This window comes from Poecilia reticulata, linkage group LG10 (genome assembly GCF_000633615.1).
Source record: "Poecilia reticulata strain Guanapo linkage group LG10, Guppy_female_1.0+MT, whole genome shotgun sequence".
Classification (NCBI taxonomy): Eukaryota; Metazoa; Chordata; class Actinopteri; order Cyprinodontiformes; family Poeciliidae; genus Poecilia; species Poecilia reticulata.
The window spans coordinates 17839473-17865909 of record NC_024340.1 but is presented as its reverse complement, the minus strand read 5'-3'; the positions used below and the strand labels follow the sequence as shown (position 1 = coordinate 17865909).

The following is a 26437-nucleotide window of genomic DNA, read 5'->3' as shown; positions in this document are numbered from 1 at the left end:
TGGGAACAAAAGGAGCTTTGGCACAAGGATTTGGATTTAACATGATTTTTTTTTTTTAGTTTTTATGCCATTTGTTGACAGATTTAGTACAAGACATTTTAAATCTGGTTTTCATTTGCACAGATTTAAAATGCTAAATATCAGATTTACTTCTCCCTCGTCTCTGGGGTCAGATGTCACTTTTGTGCCTTTCTGGCCTTGTGTGCTGCAGGACTGAAATCTGAAAAGCTTTCACCCCATCTCTTTGAAGTGAGAAGCTGAATTACTCTACCTTTATTTCATAGGTTGTGTGCTCTATTGTCTATAATGCATCTGAGTGACTTGCTGTGTACACGTGTGTGTGTGTGTGTGTGTGTGGTGCTTACCTTTTCCGTATTTCTCGTACAATGCTCTCCATCGCCAGGGCCAGAGAAATGCGATCAGAGCTCAGAGTTTTCATCAGGTCTGTGTTCACTGTTTTCTTGCCCGGGCGCTCATCCCTGTCACTCACTTCACCTCTCAATTACTATGTTTGTGCTCACAGCAGCGTGACATTACACCCAGGCTTCAATTTGCTCAGTGACAGATGACACAAAAGGCATGTTTGCTGGTCTGACATTTGACAGGTCTTGACACTTGGGGTTGGGAGTTATAATTACAGTAATGAAATCGAAAAGGGGAAAAAAAGAGGGTTATTTACTTATGTACTGTCAATTCCAATCCTGTTTTCACCTATAAACTGAAAACTCTCCTGCTTTGATGTTGTACTCAGAAAATAGCTGGTGGGTAGGTTTTTCTATATTTTATGCTAATAATCACCAACTTTGGAATGCATTTGTCATTTCAGATATTTTCCCAGTTTTCCTTTTATGTTTTACACACTTTTTTATTAACTTTACCCACATTTCACTATTGATTGTTCTCGCATGTTTTAGCCTTGCTGTCTGCAATTCAAGGGGTGACCCTTGCCATATTAGCGAAACCTCCAACTGTGCATTAATGACCACGATACATTTTTTATTTTTTTCCCCCTCCTCTGTGGTGTGTATATCTATGCTGGAATAGCCCATAAGCCATTACTGAACAGCCATCAAAGCAAACTGACAAAATATAGGAATAAACTCTCAGTCAGTGGTAAGGAAATGCAAATGAATACTTTATAGAAGTTTTAAAGTTAATCATTGAGAGCAGGACTGCATTCATGAAAGTGCAGAGATTTAAATTGCATCCAAATAACTTTCAATGTGCTGTCTTGGTAATTGTGTAGTGCGTAGTTATGCGATTTGTCACAGGATTTAGCTAGATATGCACAGCTTGAATTCTGAGCCTCTCATCACAATGCACAGCAGTAAATCAGCTGTTAAAAATGTCCAGTATTTCTATCGCACTGAGGAGGAAACTGTGTGGAAGAAGTGGGCTTCAATCAAAGATGTTCATCTTAGGAACGGCGTGGCTCCAATCAGCTCCTAGTGAGGGTAAAGCTTTTCTCTAAACCACGAATGCATGATGTGTGACACTCTCTATGATTGAAACAATATAATATGTGCAGTCTCATTGTTATATAAAATGTAGTGTTTTGTAGGGGACCTGTAACTACAGCTAATCCAGATTCTATTTTTTTCCTTCAAATTCTTCTTGTGTGTGTTTGTAATTAAATCCTTCATAAAGGGATAAAATGTGCTCTTAATCTTATTTAATTTCAAAATGTTTTGTACCCCTTAAACTTTTTAGCATTTTGTCAGTCAATGAAGGCTGTGTTATTCGGATTTTATGATTTTTAGAGGTACAGAAAGTGTGTGTTCAAATTCAGGAGCTGCGTCCAGTGAAGGCAGCATTTGAAGGCCGATTACGTCACCGCAATGCGACAAAGGCTGTCCGAATTCAAAGGCTGCTGCAAATTGCGTCCTCCTTTTTCCAGGATTTGCAGGACGGGTCTGGTGTATTCATAGAAGTCCATCCTAGCCCCAGACTCAGTGGGCAGGGTGTGCTGCTAAAGGAGATTTTTGTTCTTGAAACAATGGTGAAGTTGTGTTGGTAGACTTTTGTTTGCATTAACATTTTTATATAGTTATGAGAAAATGTATATAATTCATTAAATTATTTAAAATGATTAAATAAATAAAAAAACTCACCAGGTCTTAAAACTCCACTTTTTGCAGTTTATGTTTAGTACAATCATGGTTGCTTGGTGACGGGGCATGTGCTGAGTGAAGGTCATAAATAAATGTAAAGATCAGACCGTCAGATTTCACTTCCAGTCTTCATGGTCAACGAAGAACCGAGTCTATGCTGATTGAGTAGACTCGGTCCTTCGAAAGATGAAGTCTCGGTCTCTTTCCACTTCACAATTATGCTACTTTGATTTGATCGGTCACATAAAACTACATCACAACTCATTTAAGTTTGTTGTTTTGAATGTGAGAACAAATACTTTTCTAATGCAATTCATTTTCAAAAATTTGTGAAAACATGTTGGGGATGGAAGCACAGTGACAATGTAGGACTCCAGTGCCACTGTGGCTTGTTTGAAGATGTGTGTTTTATGGTGTGTCATTGTTAGGATGAACACTCTGGGTAATAAGCTCCTTTGTGATCCCTCAGCACTTCCACTCGGCACCAAGACATTAAAACCAGCCCACAGGAGAATTACGCCATATGCCCTTATGCCTCTCATGGATCAAACTTGAGGGTAGTGGACAGAATAATTGATTTGTCACAGTTGAAGCAAAACATATATATATTTTTTTTACTACTTACTTTTCTCAGATCCACATTTCTCTCTAGGGCAGCCTCTTCATAGATTTTCAAGCCTCGGGTGCATTTGAGGATGTACGTTAATTGTCAAGTCTAATTCAAAACCCCAACAAGTTATAAGCCAAACGATTTTGCCAAACTTAGTTGACTATTTCTTTTAGGGATTTTATTCAGAGATGTTCACACAAGTCCAAGTAAAGTCTTAAGTGCTGAAATATGCTTTTTCACATTGGATGCATGCCATCTATTTTGCTTTAAACACCAAATTGTCGTAGACTATGAATTAAAATCCTTTTCCTGAAGCACAATGTCATATATGGACAGTTGGCACATTTATATTTCTTTTTACTAGTTTGAATTTAACATGCAATAAATCGATATATTTGAAGATCAGTAAGAAATATGATCACATAAAACATATTGGTAGGCATTTGTGTTCAAATAAGACATTTAAAATAGGCTAAACAGGTTAATGTTTCCGAATGAGTCAAACAGGAATTTCTTTTATTTTGAAGGAACCAGAAAGATTGAAGGTCAGACTATAAGATGTTAGTGTATGTTGTTTATAGTGAAATTATACAAATTCATTAAAACAGTTCATTTCTAGAAGACAGAGGTGATGCCATTTATACAACAAACACAGCAAAGATATTGGCAGCCTTTTTTTTTTTTTAAATTGAAATGTATGTGATCGAATCTGTCTATATGATCTGACCGAGTTAACTATACTTCTGTAAAGAATATGGCATTTTGCGAAGTGCTTTGGGAAGGTGTGTTGTGATTCATCTCTATATATAAACGTAACTGAATCCAATAGTCCACTGCATTCCTTTTAGAATAGAATAGAAATTCACTTTATTGTCTCGTATTGGGAAAATTCAAAACTGCAAAAAGTAACTGTGAATCTCCATAGTGTGAATCTACACACCTTACTGTCCTCATGGATAAATGCAAATAACAAAATTAAGAATATTATACTGTACTGTAAGGGACGAATTACATCACAACCTACAGTGCAGTTATTAAACTTGGCGTATTCTGACCCAAAGGAGAGTAGCATAACTATATAAAAAAACTACAAAATGTGCATTTAAAATGGACTATTTGCAATATATGAAAAGAAAACTGTAACCATTGATGTGCAAATACCAACAGAAGTGTTATTTGAAACCAGGAAAACTGCAAATATGAGCAGGGATGTAAACACACTTTGAGTTTGTTGGCAGCACTGATGGTTATAGAGTCCGACAGCTGCTGGGAGGAAGGATCTCTGATAATGCTCCTTTGTTCACTTGGGATGCTATAGAAGACACATCTGTCAGAACTGCAGGCTTTGACTGGTAAGAGAAATTTAGAACCGGTTCTAAGGAGGAAAATTTAAAAACCAAAATTACTGTTGATGGAATTTAGGGGAAGAGAAGAATAGAGGACATTAATAGACACGTCTTTAAATAGTAAATATTGATTTACATGAGAGAGTGAGGCCAATACCTCAAGTCTTTAGAGCACAAGTCTAAGTCAAACTTGAAGCTCTTTGTCTGGTTTGATGCAATATAGTCCAAGATGAAACTCCATCCTAGCAGTTTAACTTCAGGATAAAGTTCTCCAAAAAAAATGTTGTGCAACTTAGAAAAATGGGGGAACAAAGTTGGTTTATAAACTAAAATTTGTTGCAAAGTCTTAATTAATCTGTTAGTTAATGGCTGCCTGAAACCTCTGATCCAAATAATCAGACAGCTGCTAAGCCTCATCCCCAGTGAAGATCTGCCATGCCTAGAGTGCAGCCATTTTAACTTATTGCTTGGTTGGGGAATATGGTTTGGTGAGGGGGAAACACCTGCTTACTTGGGTTGCAGTGATTGAGGACTCAGGAATTTAGTCAAACACATAACAGCTTTGTTTTTCTAAATTAAGCATTTCTTTACTTGGATGGAGAGCGCTGTTGAAACGTTTTGCCCCCTACAAATTTCTTCTTTCTTTTTTTTTGTCAAACTGAAATATTTCATATTACCAAACCCATTGCAATACCAAACAAGGATAACCTGAGTAACCATTCACCAAGAAACACAGAAACATGGGCCTTTGTGTTCTATTGATCTATTTTTCCCCTTTTAAACTCTCCATTTGTGGAGACTTTCTTTCACTGTGGTTAAAATAAGTTTATAAACATTTCCAGACTAATAGATGAGAGTGAATTTCTTTGCCTGGAATTTCTTTAGATTGGGATATGATGCGTTGCTTTACTTGTCGTCAGAAAGGTTCTACTGAAGTGATTTCTGGCAGTTATCTGACCTGGCAAGGGAAGTGTAAAAACAACATTGGCATGCACAGATCATTCATAATTTGAGAAATTACTTAACAGTCATTTAACTTGAGCCATCTTCCTTTTAAAAGATTACATAATTTAAAAGCTGCCTGTTGTATGGTGTGATTAAACAGGTGAAAACTAGAGAAATCTTTAAGGGGGGAAATACTTTGCCACAGCACTGTGGTGAAGGAGGATTTCCTGAATACACCAGTATAATTATGTTTGGTATGAGCACAGCACCCTGATCAGTATTAATAAATTCTTCCCGGAGTTTGTCAGACTGGCGTTAAGATAGCGAGCTGGAGTGCTCGTCTAGTCTACTGGCATCGCTAGAAGCTCAAATCACGGCATTTCAGTTACACCAGCAGAATAGTCCTGATATATCGAGACTCTTTTTATGTTGCCTGTGAGGGTATAATTAATAAAAGAGCATTAATCATTTTGCAGGCTGAACATGGAGGGCTCATTCCTCCAGTTTGCCCCTTGACAAACGTCCCGCAGGCTCACTACTCATGCAACCCGCCGCCCCCCCTCTGTGTGCCTGCAATGTACTCACCCCGCCACATTCTGCCTCCTTTATTGAATGCCAATTAAGCAGATAAATTAGCAGGGTTCAAAGATTAATTAAAAAACCTGCTGGTTTCCCTGGGTGATGAAAAAGTTTCGGCTGCATTTTTTTTTTCCTCTCCCCCTCTTCCAGTTCCACAAGAGATGTTAATGGTTTTCTTTTTAGCTCAGAGGGTATTTACTGGAGGAAATGTAGTTAAAGGAATTTAGGTCACAGTGCCCGTGGTTGGGATTCCTGCCCATGTCTCGCAGACAAATGAGGCTGAACAACTTCAATCTGATTACTTGTGGTAAGATAATACAGCCAATGTATAATACACTGCTCTTATTTGATGATGCACCTAATTTACAAGGTGAATTAGACATTTGATCAGATGTAGAGAAATCAGTGTGAAATCGGAGCTGTGATGGTTAAAGATTTTTTTCCTTTCTGCCCACTAGAGGGCAGCATGCCTCCACATCTTTGTGGAATCCCCACTGGAGGATGTTTTTCTCCTCTCTGTTCATTCTAGCCATCTCTTTGTGAGAGAGTGCTTCTGATAAACATTCTCCTCCATTCTAATCATCATGTCATTCCCTAGCTTTTAGTGCTCTGTCCGGCCTTCACTCTATCCTCTGATGTCTCTCACATGAAAGAACTCTTTGTGATGCCGAATTAAAGTAGCATGAAGATAATACTCCCAATAACACGTAGATACTGCCTATCCAGCCTATCAGCTGTGATTGCATGGCCTCAATAGAAGCCATGTTGTTTGATTTTGTTCTTCTGTTCAGAGTTGGGTTGCAGTGTACGTTTTTTTTTTTTTTTTTATATTGCTGCTGCCTTTTTCTACTTTTATTTCAAGGACTAATTATTCCTGCCATTATACTCTGCTGCCGCAGCCTGCGACTTCAACAAAGAAACATGGTTGGGAATTAATTTAAGCATGGGACAAGATCTGATATAAAGGGGTACTAGTGGAAATGGGAAAAATAATTGTTTCTGCGCCTGAAAGGTTTCTACTTTCTGATGGACCTATTATACTGTAAATGATACAGATCAGAGTTTAAGGTTTTCAAATGCAGAAATTTTATTTTCTTCATTTATTTTTGGTTATGTGTTTATTGGGATCAACTACAGCTGCATACAATTTCTTCACGTTTTTTTTCTTTGCCGGGTTAATTAATGTTGTACAATTAAAAAAAATAATTAAAAATTTCTAGCAAATGCTAGAAATTTGACAGAACATGTTTTTTTTTATGTTGGTGTTTGTGCCCTTTAAATACAACCTTGAAAAAGTTTGGAGAGTTCAATCAGCTTCACTTCTCTGTTTCTTTTTTTTTTATAGGAGGACATGAACCTCAATGAGGATCGTAAAGCTCCTCTGCGTGGGAAGGAACTGGCCATCAAACGTGAGATGGTGGTCCAGTACATCTCGGCCACTGCCAAATCTGTAAGTGTCACAATAAATAAGTGTTTCAAAAGTGTGTTACATTTGTGAAAACAAGATCAAATAACCTGATGCTCAGTTTCATGCTCTGCTTTGTCATCCCTTATTGCACACTCACCACTCCATCACCTTTCCTCACTCTTCATGCTTGAGGCCCACCTCTTTGATTGCAGTTTTGATCAACTTATTTGTCTTACTTTTTTTTTTTCTTTTTCTTGTTTGCTCCTCAGATCTACAGGAACATCTCAATAATGTTATTGAAAACTTGATTTAATTTCCATCATGTGATTAAAAAAGTGAAACGCATGGGTTTATTTCACACCAAGTAATTTATTTTAATGGTGTATTTGTTATTTTTGTTGTTTTAGGGTGTAGCTCAAAAAAGCCCAAAAATCTAGTTTGTCACAAATTAATGTAGCTGGGTGCTCACGTGAAAAAAAAAAAAAAAACTACTTGTGATGCTGAATTAAGATGAAAATAATATTCCCAATAACACATAGCTACACCAGATACTGATTTCCAAACAGGCTTGCTACAACTGGAAAATTGAGTGGAAGGAAAAGGTGCAACAAGGTTAACTGCAGCTTATAGCATACTGTTTAGCAAAGCACTATTAAAGCAAACTGGGCTCCTTTTTTTAAACAACTAAGCAAAGCTATACAGTGAGTGACTCTGCATCATGCAGCATATGGAGTAATGCATGCAAAAGAGAACTGATTGCATAAACCATGCAGTACATGAATATACTTTTTAGGCTGACATGTCTGTATTAGACATCCATTCAGTAGGAATCATGTAACCTATTTATCTGAGGTTTATATATATATATTTATTTATTTTTTTCCTGTAATAAACTAAGTTTTGCTGCTATTCATATTAACTGAGATGCACCTGTAACTTGGAGCTGCTTACCTAGTTGGTGCCTTGTGGATGGTTCATGTTTGTCCAGTCTTACTTTCCTTTTGCCCATTGATGGTGGTGGTGGTGGTGTCTAACCTTTAACCAGCTACATTATTGCTTAAAGTAGAAATAAACTCAGAGTTGTAAGATATTGTTCATAATTAATTGTAAAAAGTTCAGATATTAAGTGTTGAACTTGATGAGTGTAATTTTATAAAATAAAAAAAACGCTTGTTTAAAAAAAATGTTTAGTGCATTTCAGAGAGTCTTATTAAATGATTTATTTCTCTTAAAGACTCAAGGGTAACAGTTGAAGAATAATATAAAATTGCAATCTGTCGCCCACTGAAAACATTTGTTGCTTTTGGAGACAACAAGGCAGACCTGATTGGGTACGTAGGATTTCTGCTGCTCAAAACACCACATGGTTGTATCTGGCAAGAGCAGAAAACGGAAGTCTGTGTCCTTTGGATTTCTAAAACACCTAAATGTTGTCTTTAAAATAACGTGACCCAACTCATGTTTGCTGGCACCAAAGCGATAGCATAAACCCCTTTCACGCACACACTGCATTCCAGTAGTCTGACAGGAAATAAACATGTGGGTGTCATGCTTTTCTAAAGTGCTTTGTGACGGAGAGCTTACTGGGGTCAGGTCTTTGTTCAAACACAGACCACTTTGAAGATGCCTTAAGCTTCACGGTCACATTCTTTGACCGTCTTGTTAGCAGTGCAGACAAAATTAACAGATTGCATCACTCTTGATTTTATTTGCTCCCATTCTATTCATTTTACGTAGTGCTTGTTAGAGCAAGAAACGTATGGACTTGAAGTCTGACAAACAGCTTTGACCATAGAATGATGGAGATGAAGTAAACAATCACATTTCTCAAGTTAACACCAACAGATATGGTATAGGAGAGCCATTTACTCACCATTTCTGACACTGCACACATACCATGCTTGGATAAATTGTCTTAAGTATCTGGCTTCAATTGCAGTTTCTTAATATTTTAGATGAGTACTTTTTTGGTTTGACAGTATATTGAAATGACCTCTTTCCTAGAGATTTTGGAGAACCTTACAGAGGTGATATTCATAGCACTTCTGAAGAGGAGAAGTGCTTTCTTTCTTCATTGTTTCCTGAACCTGGTAGCTCTGCCTTGACATCGTCATTTATTACCTTGCTCATTGTTATGGTAATTAACTGGCATTATTGATAATGATGATTATCCAAGATGATTGAATTCCTCACAGGGCCCATTATGCTTTGTGAGCAGAGATATTTTATTCAAATGAATAACATAATCTGTGTAGTGAAAGGACAGAGGACAAAATGTGATGTCTGTCTGCACCCTGCTATCACATTTAATAGAGCTGATGGAGGAGAAGGGGAGGAGGGGACTCTGTGTCAGGGAAGAAATAGCTGTTCATGCAGGCTCATGCAAATGTGCAGTTACAGTACAGGGCTACTGTAGATCCCCAACAATGTGTAATATCTACTAATGCCACCGGAGGTTGCATCAATTTGATTGTTTAGGTGGGCTTTTCAAATAGTTTTTAGGAATATTTTATCATACCATCCAGCAGTAAACTGAGGATTTCTATTGAACAATTTGCAACAGTTGTAACAGTTTGCAGCAATTACAAAAACTTGCAGCAATTACTACAAAAATGTAACAGTTGTAACAGCTTGTGGCATATTGTTAGACTTGTTTGTGAAAAATGTTTAGGCTGTGTTAAATTGTAAGCAAATCTCAATCTTTTATCTAATTCTTAACACATTACGAAACCATAATCACACGGCTTACAGAGTTCTGATCAGCATCGCTTATTACATTGTTGAGTTAATAATCCATTGGAAAGTTTGAAACTTGGAACAGTTGAAAGAAGGAATTGCATTTCAGCAGTTTAGTTATGTGTAGCTGGTAATGGGCTTAATATAAAATGTTGCACAAAGTGTAGATTGGTGGTTTGGCTTTTTAACATTCTGGGCTTTTTTCTATCTTTCTGTGGGGTTTTCAGTTTGGCTGTGGTGTCTCCAGTGTCCATCATTTATGAAAGGCTTACTTTGTTGTTTTTTTTTTTTTTACTTCTTTACTGTTTTATTGCATTTATTATAATTTAACACCCTTGCGGGTTTGGTAACATTTTGAAATATTTTCCTCTGTTTCTTTAAGCAGACAACAACATCCTCAGGTCATTGGAAGCACACAATTTAAATGATTAAATACTGGTGGAGCACCACAGATGTTGGTCTCCCCAACATGCTTTCTGACCAAAACCCAACAGCTTTCACATGTACCAATCAGCCAAAACAATATGATCACTCCAAGGTGACATTTCATTGAGGTGTGGTAGTTGGCCTGTATATTATGGAGAAAAAAAGGCTAATGTAATTTAAGCAAATTTTTTGCCAAATTTTAAATTGTGATGGCAGGGTTACAAGAATCTCCAGATAATATGCAGCTTCTGTAGAGTATGGCAGCTTCCTAGTTCTCTGGTCCTTCGAAGAGTGGTCTAACAAAAGGAAACTCGTGAAGGTCCACTGATGATTTAAATAATGGCCAGTCTTAAAACTCGCCCTATAGCAGCTGAAGTGGCTGATATAATTAAAAGTTGTACAGATGAAACGAGCCAAACGTTTTTTTTTTTAAGACCGAAATTAGTTTTTTTGTATCAAGTTTTCATGTTCTTCTTACCTGAGGAACACCAAAACGTACAATGAGCAGAGAGCCATCCAGCAGCAGCAATGAAAGGCTTTGATTGATGCTTTGTTGGAAAACCTTGGTTGTTGCTGTTGATTTAGATGTTTCAATAAACTATTTACCTGATCTGAAACTGTGCTTTGTGAGAACAGGATAATGAGCCCTTCTGCTGCTGGAATTGCTCAGAAACTATTTCAGCAACAAAATAGCAAGGTTGATTTGGTCTCTAAATTATCTGAATCTCAAACTAGTGAAACAAGACGCCAGTTTACAGGATTTGCAAAATCGACACTTGGTTGTCAGTGCCAGATTTATGGTGCTCAACATCTCCTCGGCTTTTTGTTGCCTTTGTGGCAAAAGGAAACTTGATATGTGACAGATTTTCATAATGTCCTAGGTGACTGGTGTATCTCTATCCATCACTGATGCGTACTGACACATCACATTTGCTTTTAAACTTTGCTTGCCTGAAATAATGAGGACAATTCTTACTCTTGCAAAATATGTGTTTTGAAGACAATTTAAAGCTATTCTCTCTCTCAAGCCATGCAACATTAAATACAGACTCATATTCTACAAGGTTTACCCCAGCAGGGGTCTGGCAAATTACTCCAAATACAAATGGAGTATTGCAAAAAAAAAAAAAAAAACTTCTGCAAAGACCTGGCTCATTTAAATATGAACTGATTACCGTGTAATCCAACTCTGCTTCTGCATGAGTCATGTTTAAATGTCTTTAACTATTAGCTTTGCATGAGCTGCTGCCTTTCTTTTTTTGCTGCCTTTTTTTTTTTTACAGCCCTTTTCTTTACATTTGTGCAAATTTAATCAAAAATGCTAATTTCACAAATTTTACTAATGCTGCTAATACATACTTTGAGTCTTGTGTTAAATTATGAACATGCTTTGTTTAATGTTGGAAGGATGTGATGTAAGGCCTTGTAAGGGGGGATTGCTCATTATTGCATTCTTTTCTTACTGCATTTTTTTTCATGTGACCATCAATTTCCAGCCTTCCTCTCTGAGTGGCCCGTACAGTTTTCAAAGAAAGTCCAGACCACTAATGATTATTAATTTGCAGTACTCATACAATTTGTGGTACATAGTGATGTCTTGAGAGGAAAACGTGCAAGTAATTAGGTACAGCATCTATTGTGGATATTAAAAGCCTACATTTCCTTGTTTAAGATGGCAGGTTTTTGTGTTTCAGAACTTTTTCTACCTTGAAAGTGGCCTGTAAAATTGAAAACACTGACATCTTTTTTGGGGGGAAACGACAATAAAAAAAATAATAGTGAAATGCACTGCTTGACCAAACAAAAAAAACACACAAAAAAAACACTTGGATTTAACTAGACCATTCGCTTGTAGTGGCTTCCTATTGGCAGCAAATTATTATCCAAGCTGATTCAAAGGGCAACTTCTGATTTCTTAAACAACCATGTGGAAAGACATATCCTGTGATTGTGGAACATATCTCAGTCTGTTTAAAAAGGATCAAATCATTAGCATCAAGTAGAGAAAACGTCTAAAGAGATGTAGAAACTACTAAAATTAGGTTGAAAACTTTCTACGAAATTGGGGTCAAAACGACAGTTCATGTCGGCACAAATCCTTCAGGCTTGTGCTGGAAATGTAAAGAAATATTCTTCAAAAGAATAACTTCACCAGAAGAAGATTGGTTCTCAGCCCAGACCTGCATCTGTTTTGCGATCTGAAGAGAGATGCACACAGAATATCAGCCAAATTTAGGGCATTGTTGTAAATAAAAAGGAGCAAATATGTGGGCAAAATGTGCCAATAATGATAAAATCATACCTTAAAAGTTAATTTTAAAAATGTGCTTAAATAAAATGTATGTTTGTGTGTATTGAGAATTATGCAACAGTATTGTTAAAATATTTTTCTAACTCCTTTTGAAAGGAGCTGTTCAAGAAGTAGGTCAGACCAAAGGTGGAAAAACTTCATTAATGATTTTGGCGTTCTGTTATTTGTGATATTTCAGAAAACCTGTCACTATAACAAGCTGTGCAGACCTTGTAATACAACTGTACCCAACGACTTGTCCTCCCCCCCCCCCTAAAACACACATTAATTTGAACCGATGCCTCTCACCTTCAAGCTCCTTCCAATGTTGTGTTCTGGCGCACTAAAGATAATGTCTGTTTGGTAGAGCTGCTGTAAATGTGTTTTAAAGTTAAATAGATGTACGTTCTGCAGCAATTGTTGTATTCTGGACCATTTTAAAGACATGCAATAGTTGCTAAAAACATAGAGAAATTGTTGCGTTAAACTGCTTCTATGGCTGTTCTGAACATTTAGTAGGGTGAAGGAAAGGGTAACTGTTGCAATAAATGGATGCAGACCTGGACAGTTTGAGAATGTCTGTAAAAGAAAATAAAAGTTAGATTTTTTTTTCTTTGCCTCGTATAAAAACCGTAGAAAGGAAGGGGGGAAATGGCTCAGTGTGTCCTATAACTTCTTGCAATCAGAATGCAATTCCCTAGAAGCATGTTGTAGAGCGAGAAGAGCTCAGCCTCAGATTAGAATACATTTACTCTGCTAACAGACACCTTCCCACTGTGAAACAAGTCCCACAGTTGCAGTAATGAAAATCGCTTCTGCTACCTGCCACTATTGACAGATAACAAGGTTAAACCCTGGGAATTGTGCTGACTGCATGGGTTCAAGGTAGTTCTGCCACACAAATGTGACATCTGAAGACCACTGTTAATGGCAGAAGATTGATTTTTAGACCAAAGGGACCTTCTTCACATTCTGTACCCGCAGTAGCAAGTGTTCATGTTTAGGTAAGAATCCAAAATCTGCATCGACCAATCAAAGACATTTACCCTCTCACTTCTCTTACTGTCCACATTGTCAAATTATTGCAGAAGCGAAGGAAATTTTGCCTTGATATTTACATCTCATAATTTATATCTCAGTCTGCTCATAATTTAACAATAGATGACCTGCAGCTGCCAACAACAGACATAATCTTCAGTATGCAGTAGTAGCTGTAAGAGTTATTTTGTTTGCTTTTGTACATTTTCAGTGAAACCGAGTGAGCTATAAATGTGTGAAGGATTTTTGTGTTGTCACAACAGATACGCTAATGCCTCAACTTGTAATGGATAATTCTCTGGCCTACTAACGATTGTGCTGTTTGTGTCTTTTTGCACATTAACCTTCTCCGCCGATCGCTGCATGCAGATAACTGGGAGCAAAGTTGCGGTAAGTAGCCTATTATTTATTTGGCTTCCAAATCTTGTTACTTCTTTGTATCTGTCTTCATTCCTATGAACCCATGCATACACACACAGATTTTACACGCGCACACACGCGCACACACACGCACACACACGCACACACACACACACATGCACACAACCACCACAGCATCTTCAGCTGTGAAGCTGGTTGGGAGCATATTCTGAACTGTGCATATAAGGTCATTGCTTAGCTTTGTGTTTAAAGATGCATGTTGATGTGTTGATTGAAAAAAAAAATTTGTACTGTCTTGTCTTGGTTTCTGCAGCGTTTCTTTTCATTGAATGCTGTGAAAAAGCTCTTTACCTGTTAATAATACAACTTCAGTGATTTTTACAAATGCACAATTCTGCTGGATCTTTCACCCACTGCTTAGAGAAATAATTCAGATGGTTCAGGTTAATATAAACCTCAGTGTATACTGCCAATTTATTTTAATGCAGCACAACAGACTTTTTGGAAGTTGAACTAAAATGCACTTGCGGACCAAACCACAGTGAGCGTACTGTTTTTTTTTTTGTTCCACCAAATGTCACTAGATTTATTTATTGGAGACATTTATTTCTGAATTTGTTTTCACTGCAGCTGGTTTGACTGAGATAAGGAGGGAACTCAATAACCAAATCTTGGTTGTGGTGAAATATGTGTATCATCTGAATTAGTATCATTTATGTTTGTCAGCGTACTGGCAAAAATGGAAGCGTAGACCATAATCAATTATTGTCTTTTCATCTGCAAAGAGACTCTGTTGTCCTGCTGGATTCTGTAAGCAAAATGAGCGTCGTCTAAATAAAAACCTGCATCTAGCTCGAAACATTTCACTCGTCTTTCAATGTCAATGTCAAATTTATTTATATAGCACTTTAAAAACGGGGTTAAAAGTGCACCAAAGTGCTGCACAAAAACGATAATAAAATAAGTTGATGAAAAGAAAAAGAGAAATATTTCAAGAAAAAAAAACTAAAAAAAAAAAATCTTTCTGAGGTTCCAAGGTGGGTCTATGTTTATATAAAACCACTTGCCGCTGCAGATAACGTTTGCAAGAGGAAAACAAACCACAACAAATCATGAAGGTTGTGCACTTCATTTCCTTTTATTTGAAATAATCCACAATTACTCATCATGGAGTTTAATGGTAAATGTTTATTACTTGAGAATTCAATACAGCTGATTTTATTGCATAACATGGTTACGCATATTGAAATATGTTTAACTCTCAGCCAACTTATTTACTGATTTGTGCTTCAAACTTGAACTGCAAACTTGTTTGCTGAGTATGATTGCACAACTCCAGTGCTGCTCAAAAAACATGCTTATTGACTAGTAGGTTGTTCCTGACTGATGTAGTCTGGGTCAGGTGTTAGTTACCACTTAAATCGGGTTCACTGATGTGGGAATAGAAGACTTTAACACCCTGACGGACAGTAATTGGCATCATTGGTTAAATTCTTGTGCACCATGCTAAGCTGTTTATTTTTGCACAGGGATTTACAGTGTTCCTTTTAGCATTTTTAAGTCATTTCAGATGTTTAAGCTTTCAGAAACTTTTTTTCTGGCTGTGAACTCTTTGCTTCATCAACCCATTTGTATATCTAAAGCAAAGAACCTTCAAACATCAAAACCAAGAGCAGAGGGCTTCACTGCAACCACAAGCACCGATGTCCACAAGCAGAATTTCTCCCCGTAGGGAACAGTTTTCCATAATTTCTCAACTTCCTAGAAGAGTTACATTTGTTCAGCATTCTAAGCAAAGGTGGAATTTGTTTAAAATAAAATTAATTCAGAAAGTTATTATAACATTTTCATTTAATTTTGTTGACCAGGGAGCTTAATTGAGTTATGGACATTATGTAGCCGTTTAATTGTATGGTTCTAATTGCCTTCAAAAGTCTTTAAAAAAATTATTTCAGTGAAAAATGGAGAATAAAAAAATAAACTTTCTCACACAGTAAATGTCTTTTGAAATGTGAAATTGCGACTTTAAGTAGCGTCGATTAAAGTGCTCTTTCATTGCCTTTTCAAGGACTTTATAAAGATTAAGACTGTAAGACCTAAGAGAAGCAGGGACAAGGTTAAACAGTGCACTGGGATCTGGCCCCTGCTCCCTCCATGCTCTCATATTTTTCAGCCTTTCATAAACTGTCTTTTTTGTGCTTGGTTATTTCTATGGCAGCAATGGATTTATCTGCCTTGACTGTTTGGATGGGCCACATAGTAGGTTTCAATCAGCAGTAATGGCTACGCTGTGTTCGGTAAATAGAAAAGGACAAAATTACCTCATTTTGGATCATGACCACTCATCTAAGATACGAAGACATTCTTTCAGAACGACAAGTCCTGGTTATCAATAACTTTCTTTCATTTCAAAAGCTCCCAAGAAGTGTTTGACCTGGGATTTTTAACCTTTGTGAGAATCCAAATAGACCCTGTGTACTGAAAGCCATGAGCTCTCATTCGTGAAGGCCCCATTGAAAGAGAGGATAGAAGAAACAGTATTTAGCCTGGTTAGCCAATCGTGGTCTAGTCGAGGACCCCTCTCCCCCCATATTCCTGGCAGATTCCCATTTTCACGCTGTCAGCATGCGGCGATGAGGGCTCTCAGATGTGCTAGAAGGAAAGTGTTGGTTCTGATGGTCCATTGGGAAAACACAAGTGTAACTCCTCTGTCTCAGGCATGAAATCTCTCTGGCACTTTCTCCTCCGCTAGTAAGGAATGAGCCAGGAATAGAACGCTGTGAATTGACTTTCATCACTCCGACCATTGTGGAAGTGTGCTCCGCAGCTCCGCAGCACTAGTCTCACATTCTCTTTCAAGTTCCATCCAAAAAGTAGGGAAGATGTAAGCAACACATTCAGGTAATTACAGGCTTCCAGATAGACTGGGATGAATGCATTACACTGGATACCTGCTGCTGTCTGCTGACCTCTACAGCGGTTTCACATTAGTCCGTAACCACTGGCCTGATTTACGTCACAAGTCGAGGTCTATCCATCAGCGTCTGCTGCTGCGTTGCTTTAGAAAGTAGACTTCTATCTTGTCTCATCCAATGACAGACTCTGCAGCTCAGGGGGCTGCTGAGACTTGGCGTGAGAGGGCGTGTGATCCATTTGTTGAAGAAACGGCAGTGGAAAATCTCCAGGCCACAGGAAATGATCAATACCTGTACGACTGGACAGATGACTGCTTGGATGCCGGCCGGCTCTGAAATGTCAGGTTGTGCGATGGTAAATAGGGTTGTGTAAACAACTGCTCTCTGTATGTTGTTGTCAGTGTGCAGATTTGACCAAAGAGTCTAAAAAGCCTTATACCAGAGAGAAAAGGTCAGTACTGGCTGCACTGTAGCGGATCTAATTTACTGACATGTTCTTGTTTTCTGAGTAAAACTGGGTGTGATTTTAGGGCTAAAGGTGTATACTCAAAATCTTTTTGCCAGTTGTAAAGTAGAAGTATGTTTCTCTGACATATCAACAGTTTAAAACCCATTTCTAATAATATCATACATCTTCTTTCCATTCACGTCACAGTTTTAAAATAGAATCACTGTGACCCAGGGTTTCTGTTCTAATCCAATACTAGAAAGTAGCATCTCATGTTGATTCAGAGACAAACTGAAAAACCAACCACGCACATTAAACACCTCAGGGCAATGTAGAGACCAATAGACATGAAATGCATGTTTTCTTGGCTGTTGGAGGAAGATGGAGTACCAGAAAAAAAAAAATTAGTTTTGTTTTGTGAGAAATTTAAAAACTTTGCTTGTTGGTTCTGATTGTGGAGACGCCAGGTGGATGATTCCTTTCCGGGCTTTTATCTTGAAGATCGGATCATGTTCAAACAATGACCAGTTCCAGGCTGGAAAAGGGAAAGTTCTAACACTCAGGTCTTGGTTACATAGCTTAGAATGATGCAATACGTTTAGTGTTATTTCCTGTCCTAACTAGATACACCACTGGTACATAATGACCTAATTGGTGGGTGTTCTAAATATTTACTTCACTGACACACTTCACTATCAATATACCTTGACTGGACACTGATCTGAACAATATCCACTGAGGTAGCCATCTTGTCTCTATGCCTGCTGGTGTATTCAGGGCACTGAAGGGTCACCACAGCTAGCAACAAAACAACACCTTAAAAGATTACAAATGAACAAAACTTTCTGCCATAACCAGTTATTTCTGAGTGATGCCGGCGATGTGTGAGACACATGAATGTTGGAAAGAAGAAGCATAAAACGGCTCAATAACATAAATTCGTTATTTTACACAATGACAGAATGCTGACACATTAAGGTTTCAACTACTTACATTAACATTGAATAATAAAATGCATCTGAACAAGCCGAAACGAGACTGCAGAGTTTTGTTTGTGCCACCATACAGTCATATTTTATAACTGATTCAAAATGGGATCAGAACCACGGCCAATGAAAATAAACATTCATACAGTTAGATTAATTACAGCAGCTGAGCATTTTTATATTTACTGCCATAATTTACTAAGGGAAATAACACTCTATTCATTGATGAAGTACATAGTTTATTTACAGATCAAATCAAATTAGTGTATCAAGCACCCTAAAAATAATGAGCTTGACCAAAGTGCTGCACAGCAAGCAGGGTGTAGAAATGTTTGTCTGCGTGTGTGTGCGTGTGTGTTTTCTAACAAGATTTAAAAACAGTTATTGATGGAGCCTGGCTGATTTGTAGAGGCAAACCGTTCCACAGTGTTGGAGCCGCCACTGCAAAAACCTCTCTCACCTCTTGATCTACAGAAAACCTTAGGTACCGTTAACAGCATCTGATCTGCTGACCTGAGAGTACGAGCTGCAACACAAGGATGCAGTGGTTCAGTGAGATGAGATGTTGCCAAGTTATTAAGAGACTTAAAAACAAATAAATCATGACAAATTACAAGCGTCCTAAAACCTGCTTTTATTAAATGCGTTCTCTGCCATTTTCCACGTGACAATATTTACCTCAACTTTGCATTAAAATAATAAAAAAAAAACAATCTTTTACTAAAAGCAGAACAAACTCCTGAGACACCAGGAAACTCGGTAAAACTCGGTTTTAGGATCTTTAACCTTGGAATAGTATTTTTATTTTGAGAATGTCAAAGATTAATAACATCCACTTTTTATATCTTTCAAACAAGTTCAGGTATATATTGAATTGCATTTAATTGTACCACAAATGTTATTTTTTGACGGAGTGCAATGTAATAAGAAATCTGGCATTTCTTTGTGATATAAGACACCTAATTTGTAAATTTCTTTTAATTTCAAAATGCTGTTTAACTTTCCTGTTAAGTTCACTGTCTCACTTAAACCAATTCATCTTCATCTTAATTAAGGTAAGTAATTATCAAGTTATTGTCTTTAGAAGTGCTTTTTTCTGTATTTCCCAGATGAACAATTTAGAAAACTGACTTTAATTCAACACACTTTAAAAAAATAAAAATTCCCTAGTTAAATAACCTTTGTGTTTTCATTAGTTTAACTCGTTGGAGAATGGAGGTTTACAAAGCACCCAACTGGAGCAAAAGCTGAAAACTCCAATCACTTTAACGTCACTAAATATTAGATATGAGTAATATTAAGTGAAAATGTTCAGAAATCCAAGCTTCCCTCCAATATTTTATTCTTTCTACAGTGTTTTTGTTTCAAGCGAGCTATTAAACTGGGGGCTTTAGGTTGAGGAGATTTGATGTGGCAAATGTCCTTGATGCTTTAAAAGGACGGCAATGAAAAATTAATAAATAGCGTGTGCCTCTCATGCCCTAAGCCAGTGTTCGCCATTCACCATTCTATTATAAATTAAGATCAAGGAAGCAGGCTCTGCAGAGGACTGTCTGAATTAGATTGTTCTTTGATTGGCTGAAAGCTTATTTTAGAGTTCATCTTTCTGACTTAAAAATTTGTCTTGGAGTTCTCGGATGGAGGATTTATCTGACAATCCTCTGGTAAATGGGGACGCAGGGTCAGGATTTTTCCCGTTTTAATGCGTATGAATATTTACTGCTTCTCTTTAATTCTTTAATAGTTTTAGGATTTTTACTTCCAGTCTGCTTTACTGATAGGTTTTTTCTTTGATGTCTATATTCAAATGCAGAAGGCGATGCGGCAGAAGTCCCCTCTGCCTTAAAAGATGAGTCCAGATCTCTGCAGCACTGCCTCAATTTTTAAAAAATGTTCCAAGACTTGCTTTGCGAATTACCACATATTTCTATAATACAGCAAGCCTGCAGTTGAATTAAACATTTCTGAATTATAAAAGCATATAACTATCAGATGCTACATGCACACTGTTTGCATGTAGCATCAGCTTTAATATGTGTCCCACACTGTTTCTCTAAGGTTGTAAAAATGTTTTGGTGTTTTTTTTTCACGTAGGAGTATATAAGCTTTATTTAAATCAAATCTATTCAATAAAGTTTTTTTTCTTTTTCAGATATTTTTCAGTTTTTAATTACATAGAACTTCTGTATGCTTTTTGTCAAGGTCACAGTGACTTTTTCCTGTGAATTCAGCATCTCCGAAGAGAATCTGCATTGCATCTGAAACGAACGTTGACTCGGAGTTATGGACGCGCCGATCACAATGTGATTTTTTTTTTTAAAGGTCGAGGGTAAAGTTCAGCAGAGCCCTACAAAGACATATATTGACTTTTAATTGAATTGCTGTTTGATAACAAGCAACACATCATAAAACAAAGACAATCAGTCATGACGCTGTTCTCTTCCGGCAAACTAAATGTTAAAAATTCAAGATGGATGTAAGCAGTCGTTTGCTTTTCAAATTGAATACTTTTAAATTACATATTACATTCTTTTAGTAGAGTTGAATTTTTTTATAGTACTTCGACAAATGGATTACAGGTATGGCTCAGGTTACACATTTTTAGTACAAGTAATTACATGAATGTAACATTTTTTTGGATCTGCAAGCAGCTTATAGTCAGTACTCTATAATTTAGGATATTTTCTACGACAAATACTTCGTTTTCATCGTCATCCATGTAGCAAAGTCTAACAAAAAAAAAAGGAGAAATACAGTCATAGTGCCTGGCTGTAGCATAGCAGGCAACTTTTTTTTTTTTTCCTGTGTAATGGAAGGTCAAGACAAATCAAAACAGAACTGTAAAATAGAGCTGTAATTGCAGTGGTTTCCCTCCAACAAAGCAAATAGTTGGCGTGCGAGTAGTAGACTGTATTAGTTTTCATAAAATCAGTTTTTTTCTAAATTTGCAGAAAACTCCTGAAAGTGAATAATTGAAAAGCTCTACTTTCAAAAGCATTTTCAGCAATCTCAAAATGTAATCCAAACTGCATGCTTGTCTTCTTGTATCATCATCTAATTTTTATTTATTTATTTATTTTTGATCTCAGGAGGAAATCTCAGCTGTATGTGCTCCTCTGTAAGAAATAACATTGAAACAAAACAAAAACAAAAAAAAACACTGTAGGCAACTGTCCAGTTACTATTAACTAGCAGGCTGGCCTGTGTTGTGTGATGTTAAACTCTACGTTTTTCATGATGACTTCTAAATTTATTTTTGCTCGTCATTTTGTGAATGGCTTGACTTCAGGCATTTGTGTTTGGGGTTGACCTTTACATGCTGTGGAAGAGCTGGAGTTCAGCTGCGACGGCGGGTGGGCTGTGTGGGAGGGATTAGGTCAACTTCAGCTCCTGTTGGGGGTCCTGGGAAACGAGGTTACTCTGCCATGAGCAGTTATTCTTTGAGTTTTAGTTCATCGGTATTTTAAGCTGTCTGTATCTACATTTCTAAATCTTTCAGAAAATAGTTGAAAAGTAAAATATTTTTTCGCTCATTTGTGGAAGTGAGATGGTTATTAAGCTATTTTTTTTTTCTTTGAATATTTGGTTTTCATTATCGTCTAAATTCTGTGTTTCATAAAAGTGGAATATTACAAAGCACAAGGTTGGAATTTAATTTGTTAAATTGTTTATTTCAAACAAATTAATAAACAAAAAAACAAGAATACATGCATGTAAACGCAATAAACAATGTTCTTCGATATGTCCTTATAACAAAATCTAACAGTATATACTATATCAATGTTTTAATGCATAAATATATAATTACCACATTATGGTCTAAACAAGCATGGGGAAGATTTGCTGACTTGACAGATGTCCAGAAAAGAGTCATGGACATCTGACACAAAGTGGAAACGCCCCAAAAGAGTCTTTGCTAAACAAACTGGTTGTTCACGCTCACGGTTTCTCTTATCACATGTGCGAATCGGTAAATATGTCTGCAGTAAAAAAAACAAACAAAAACAAAAAAAAAAAACTTTTAGTGACCAATATGACTGGAACAAATCTATATAATGGGTTTTAGTTTCTGAAATGACTGACAAAAAAATAAGCTTTTTTTTACTACGTTTACATGTTTATTATATGTACCTTTGTTTCATTTGTAAAAAAAACAAAAACTAAGAACGCTGATCAACAATTGTCATAACATTATCAGACACTTCTTGTATAATTTAAGCAGCAGTTGCAGGTGTAGTTGTTGCTTTTCTGTTTGCAGTAAAACGGAAATATTTTTTGTGTTTCCACAGTGAAAAAGTTACTTTACCTGAGATTATCAGACCCTGTGAATCTCATACTGGCCCATATCTCCTTGTTTCTATATTTCTATTTCCTTTGACACAACTTTTTAAAAAACATCGTCTTTTCAAAGCCAGAAACAATCATTCCTCTTCAATCAGAGGAGCAGAGCTGGATCTCGTTATTTTGAAGGGAACATGAAAGGCTGAAGTGGTCACAGTATGCTGATATTGGATTGAGCAGAGGCTATGGCAGAGCTTTATAGATGCCGTGCTTGTGTTGGTGTGTGCACACACTGCTGTGTGTAGCCGTACATGTGATAAGTACCAACTTTCTCTGTGCTGTTCTGGCAGACTTGGATGTTGCACCACGGGTTTAGACTCAGCATGGAGAAATACACACCCACTATTTCCAGAGAGGGGCAGGAGGGAGGAAGAAGAAGAAGAAGAAAAAGGATTCCTAGTTCTGTTGATTGCGTATCTTTAAATTTTTCCTCTACTGTACGCACATCCCCACACGACTGATGGACCTTGTGGAAACTGGCTTTGCTCAGTTGTACATCTCTCCCCCACAGCTCTGTCACACACTCAGCAGCTCCGTCGGCGTGCTCGGCTCAGTGGGGGGCTCCTGTGGGGCCGCATTAGGCTCCATAAACTTTATAGCATATTTTTACAACCCTACTCTCAGTATGCATCTACCATCACAAGCCACCGCATCTGCTTTAACTGTTCACACAGCTGTGAAATTCTGTGTATCCCCATGTTTTATGGTTGCTTGCTCCTCTAGTCATTCCCGATTTCTTTATTTGCTTCTTTAGCTTTTAGATATCCTCTACATCTGTGTATATTTAGTAAGCTATTTGCTTTGTTTGATGGTGCGTCTTCTTTTCTTTTTTTTTGAACTAGATGTCATCTTCATCTCAATGCCGGCTCTGTGTACGTTGAGATTTGCTTGGAGGATGTTTTGCAGTTGGGGAGTTGATAAAATGCTTCAGTTCATAAACCTCTTTTTCATGCATGTCTATTTATACCACATGCAAAGTTTGCTCTGACTTCTACCAGGAACTTTCACAGCACCTTGCAGCTCAGGTTAGTAGTCCACTCTCTGCAGCAGTGTGCTAACAAGGTGTACTCTCTGCCCATCAGCTTGAGCTCACTAACAGAGCGGTTGTACTTGGACGCACAAGAATAAAGCCACGTAATCGCCTCATCAGCGGCCAGTTTCCTCCCTTATTCCTCAGACAGATCTCTCCTCTGAAGATCGGTGACATGATCAAGCAACCTTACTAGCTGTGTTTTTGTCTGGCTTGTGGTTTCTTTATCGTCTCCCGCTTAAGAGAATGACCATAGTGTTAAATTGGCAACTTTTAAGCCGTTAACCGGCACCATGTGGTTGGTTGGACGGGCTTCTGTCTCTTGCTAGTAAATGAGCGCAGGGAAAAAAAAAAAAAAAATAACGAATTAGTCTTCTTGTGTTAGATATAAAGATGGATGATTCTGAGACTTGCTTTGAGGTTTGTTGGTGAAACGGTTCAGCTGTGGCACACGATAAGGGGCGAGTCAGAAATACTCGCTCTTGATCCTTGCTGGATGCTCTCTGCATGCCACACACTGCCGGGGTCCCAAAGTGGCTTTAGTTTTTTTTTTTTTTTTTTTTTTTTTTCTTTTCCAAATTGCACATTTTATTCTTTATCTTCAGTTGCTCTCTGCCAAGGTTTAAAAGTGATAAGAGAGACGGCACTTCAAACAGTTTGGGTTAGGTCTTTAAATAAAGGTGATTATCCATAATCATGGTCTGACTCAGGATGTGGGGCTACTGCAGGTGTCTGACCAGAGCTGTAGTACCAAAGTTAAGCACTTGGTGGCAGTGGATGGCTACTAAATTGTCAGGTTTTCTGGATGCACAGAGCTGTATTATTGGTATGCAGTTGTCTTACTGGGTTCCTTTGAGCCAGCTAGGTGTGCCATTAATACAGTTTCCTAGACATCTGAGGTTTAAAGGGTGGAAGAATTGTAAAATGCTTCAGCTGCAATTAGTCTGCCTTTTTGGATCACTAGTTTGCTACTGTAAACAAGAAGTAATGAGTCTGGATGTTTAGTTTTTCTTTGTTGTTTTTTTTTGTTGTTTTTTAAAAATATATCCTGTATGAACATTGTCTCTAACATGGAAGATATCTTTCCTTTCCTTCATACCACTGTCTGTGCTGATCAGACTGATGCATATGTTGTTAAATTTAACATATTTGATGCATTTCACTGATTTTCTGTATCCATTTTTGCAAAGCCATGTCATTTCAAACATTTTTTCTTCTCTGTTGTCTTTATACAAAACCTTTAATGCATAACACCCACAGACCGACGCCAAGTTGGCATCTTACTGCGTTCGGTAATATGTTTTCCTTCAGAAAGATGAACTTCAAGCCCCATTGCTCATCTGAGCCCACTTATTTATACACGTGAGTCATATTTGTTTATAGACACCCCAAGCTCTTTACATGATGCCGGTTCGTGGGTTTAACAGCGATGGAGACGCTCTCGGTTATCTACAACTTTCACCGAGACTGGCTGAAGGAGCGGCGATGCTGCGGCTCGCACGTTCTGTGTTTCACCTCTTTCCGCCTCGTCATTTTTGTCTCTGAGGTGCTGAATCAATTTTTAATACAAAGCCATATGGTATTGTTGCTTTTGCAGATGAATATGAGGTAAAATAAAGCATATAATAGCAGAGCAGCAATGTTCACCCCCTGCTGTTATTTCCACATATGTTGTAAAGACGTCTGCCTCCATCGACTGGTGGTCGGAGTAAATCAAGCACTCTGTTTGAATGGGGCCAATTACTTGATATTGGCCCAAGGCTCATTTGATGGCAGATGTATAGTGCTCCAAACGGCGATGTGCTTGATGTTGGCCATGGACACAGCGTGAGGGGCGACATCCAATCACACCGCGATGGCTGACCTGTCTCTTTATGTCCTGAGCGGATGTGAGGAACGGTCTTTTAATGCTGATTTGGGCGGGTACGCCGGCCTTGAGTCGCGCAGCCGGACCGGGATTAAAAACCTTATGAGGCTCCGTCCTGATGTGGTGTAATCACCCAGTCATTTAATAAGACGTGCAGGCAGTTCTGTGTCATGTGTGAGGTGTTTTTCTTCTTCCCTGTCATGATTTCCCATGTTAGCTTTCAGCCGGCTGGCTGTGCCGACGACGGGTGTTTGCCGGGTTGTTTGTGTGTCATCTCGCATGTCTCTGTGTGAGGAGAAGGAGGAGGAACTTGCCACCACAAAAGAATGAAACTGAGAAGGGAAAAACTTCCTTCCAAAGCCATTCAACTAGAACAAAAGAATAGGCAGAAAGACTATCTTGATGTTATTATCTCTGCAACATCTTCAAAGTTTCTGATATAAATGAACTAAAGGTTCTAAAATTGTCATTTAAATTATGCCTTTCATCTCCCCGTGGTTTTTAGTGAAGCAGTTCAGCCCAAGTCTCTAGTGAGTCTTTTTTTTTTTTTCTCCCCCTGTTTGCATTTCTGAACAAGCGGCATAACTGTAATGAATTCTATTATTTTAAAACCAATTACTGTTAGTTGGGAGCTTTTTTACCGCTGCCACCGTTCCCTCTGAGGAGCAGTGCTGCTGTAGTGTCGACTGCTCTCAAACTCTGATACATTTCTTCCCTTTTCCCCAACCACCCATACTAATGTGTTCTAGTATGTACTGTATCTAATCTCTGCACACAGCACATTTGACTGACATTTTTGTACGTAAACTGTAGAAATCAGTGCCATCTTCAAATTTTTTTTAAAAAAATGGCAGTTATAAAGGTTCTGTCATGGCATTTTGTGAAAATGGAGCATGAACAGTTTTTTTTTTTTACTATAGAATGTTATAGTGTAAAACTAAAATCATGAATAGCCCTGACAAATTTAGCTCAGGGAGACA

The 26437-nt window shown here is 37.7% G+C and overlaps 1 protein-coding gene across 9 annotated transcripts in view; it reads left to right on the top strand.

Annotated features, from left to right (window-relative positions):
• Positions 1–26437, top strand: part of diaph2 (diaphanous-related formin 2) — a 450956-nt gene that overhangs the window by 25691 nt on the left and 398828 nt on the right. For 8 of the 9 annotated variants that reach the window (XM_008420583.2, XM_017307147.1, XM_008420584.2 and 5 more), the window contains 2 exons: positions 6937–7041; positions 13859–13879. In XM_008420583.2, coding sequence (XP_008418805.1) covers positions 6937–7041; positions 13859–13879 — 126 coding nt within the window. The remainder of the gene's footprint in view (positions 1–6936; positions 7042–13858; positions 13880–26437) is intronic. The other variant, XM_008420582.2, reaches the window with a different exon arrangement.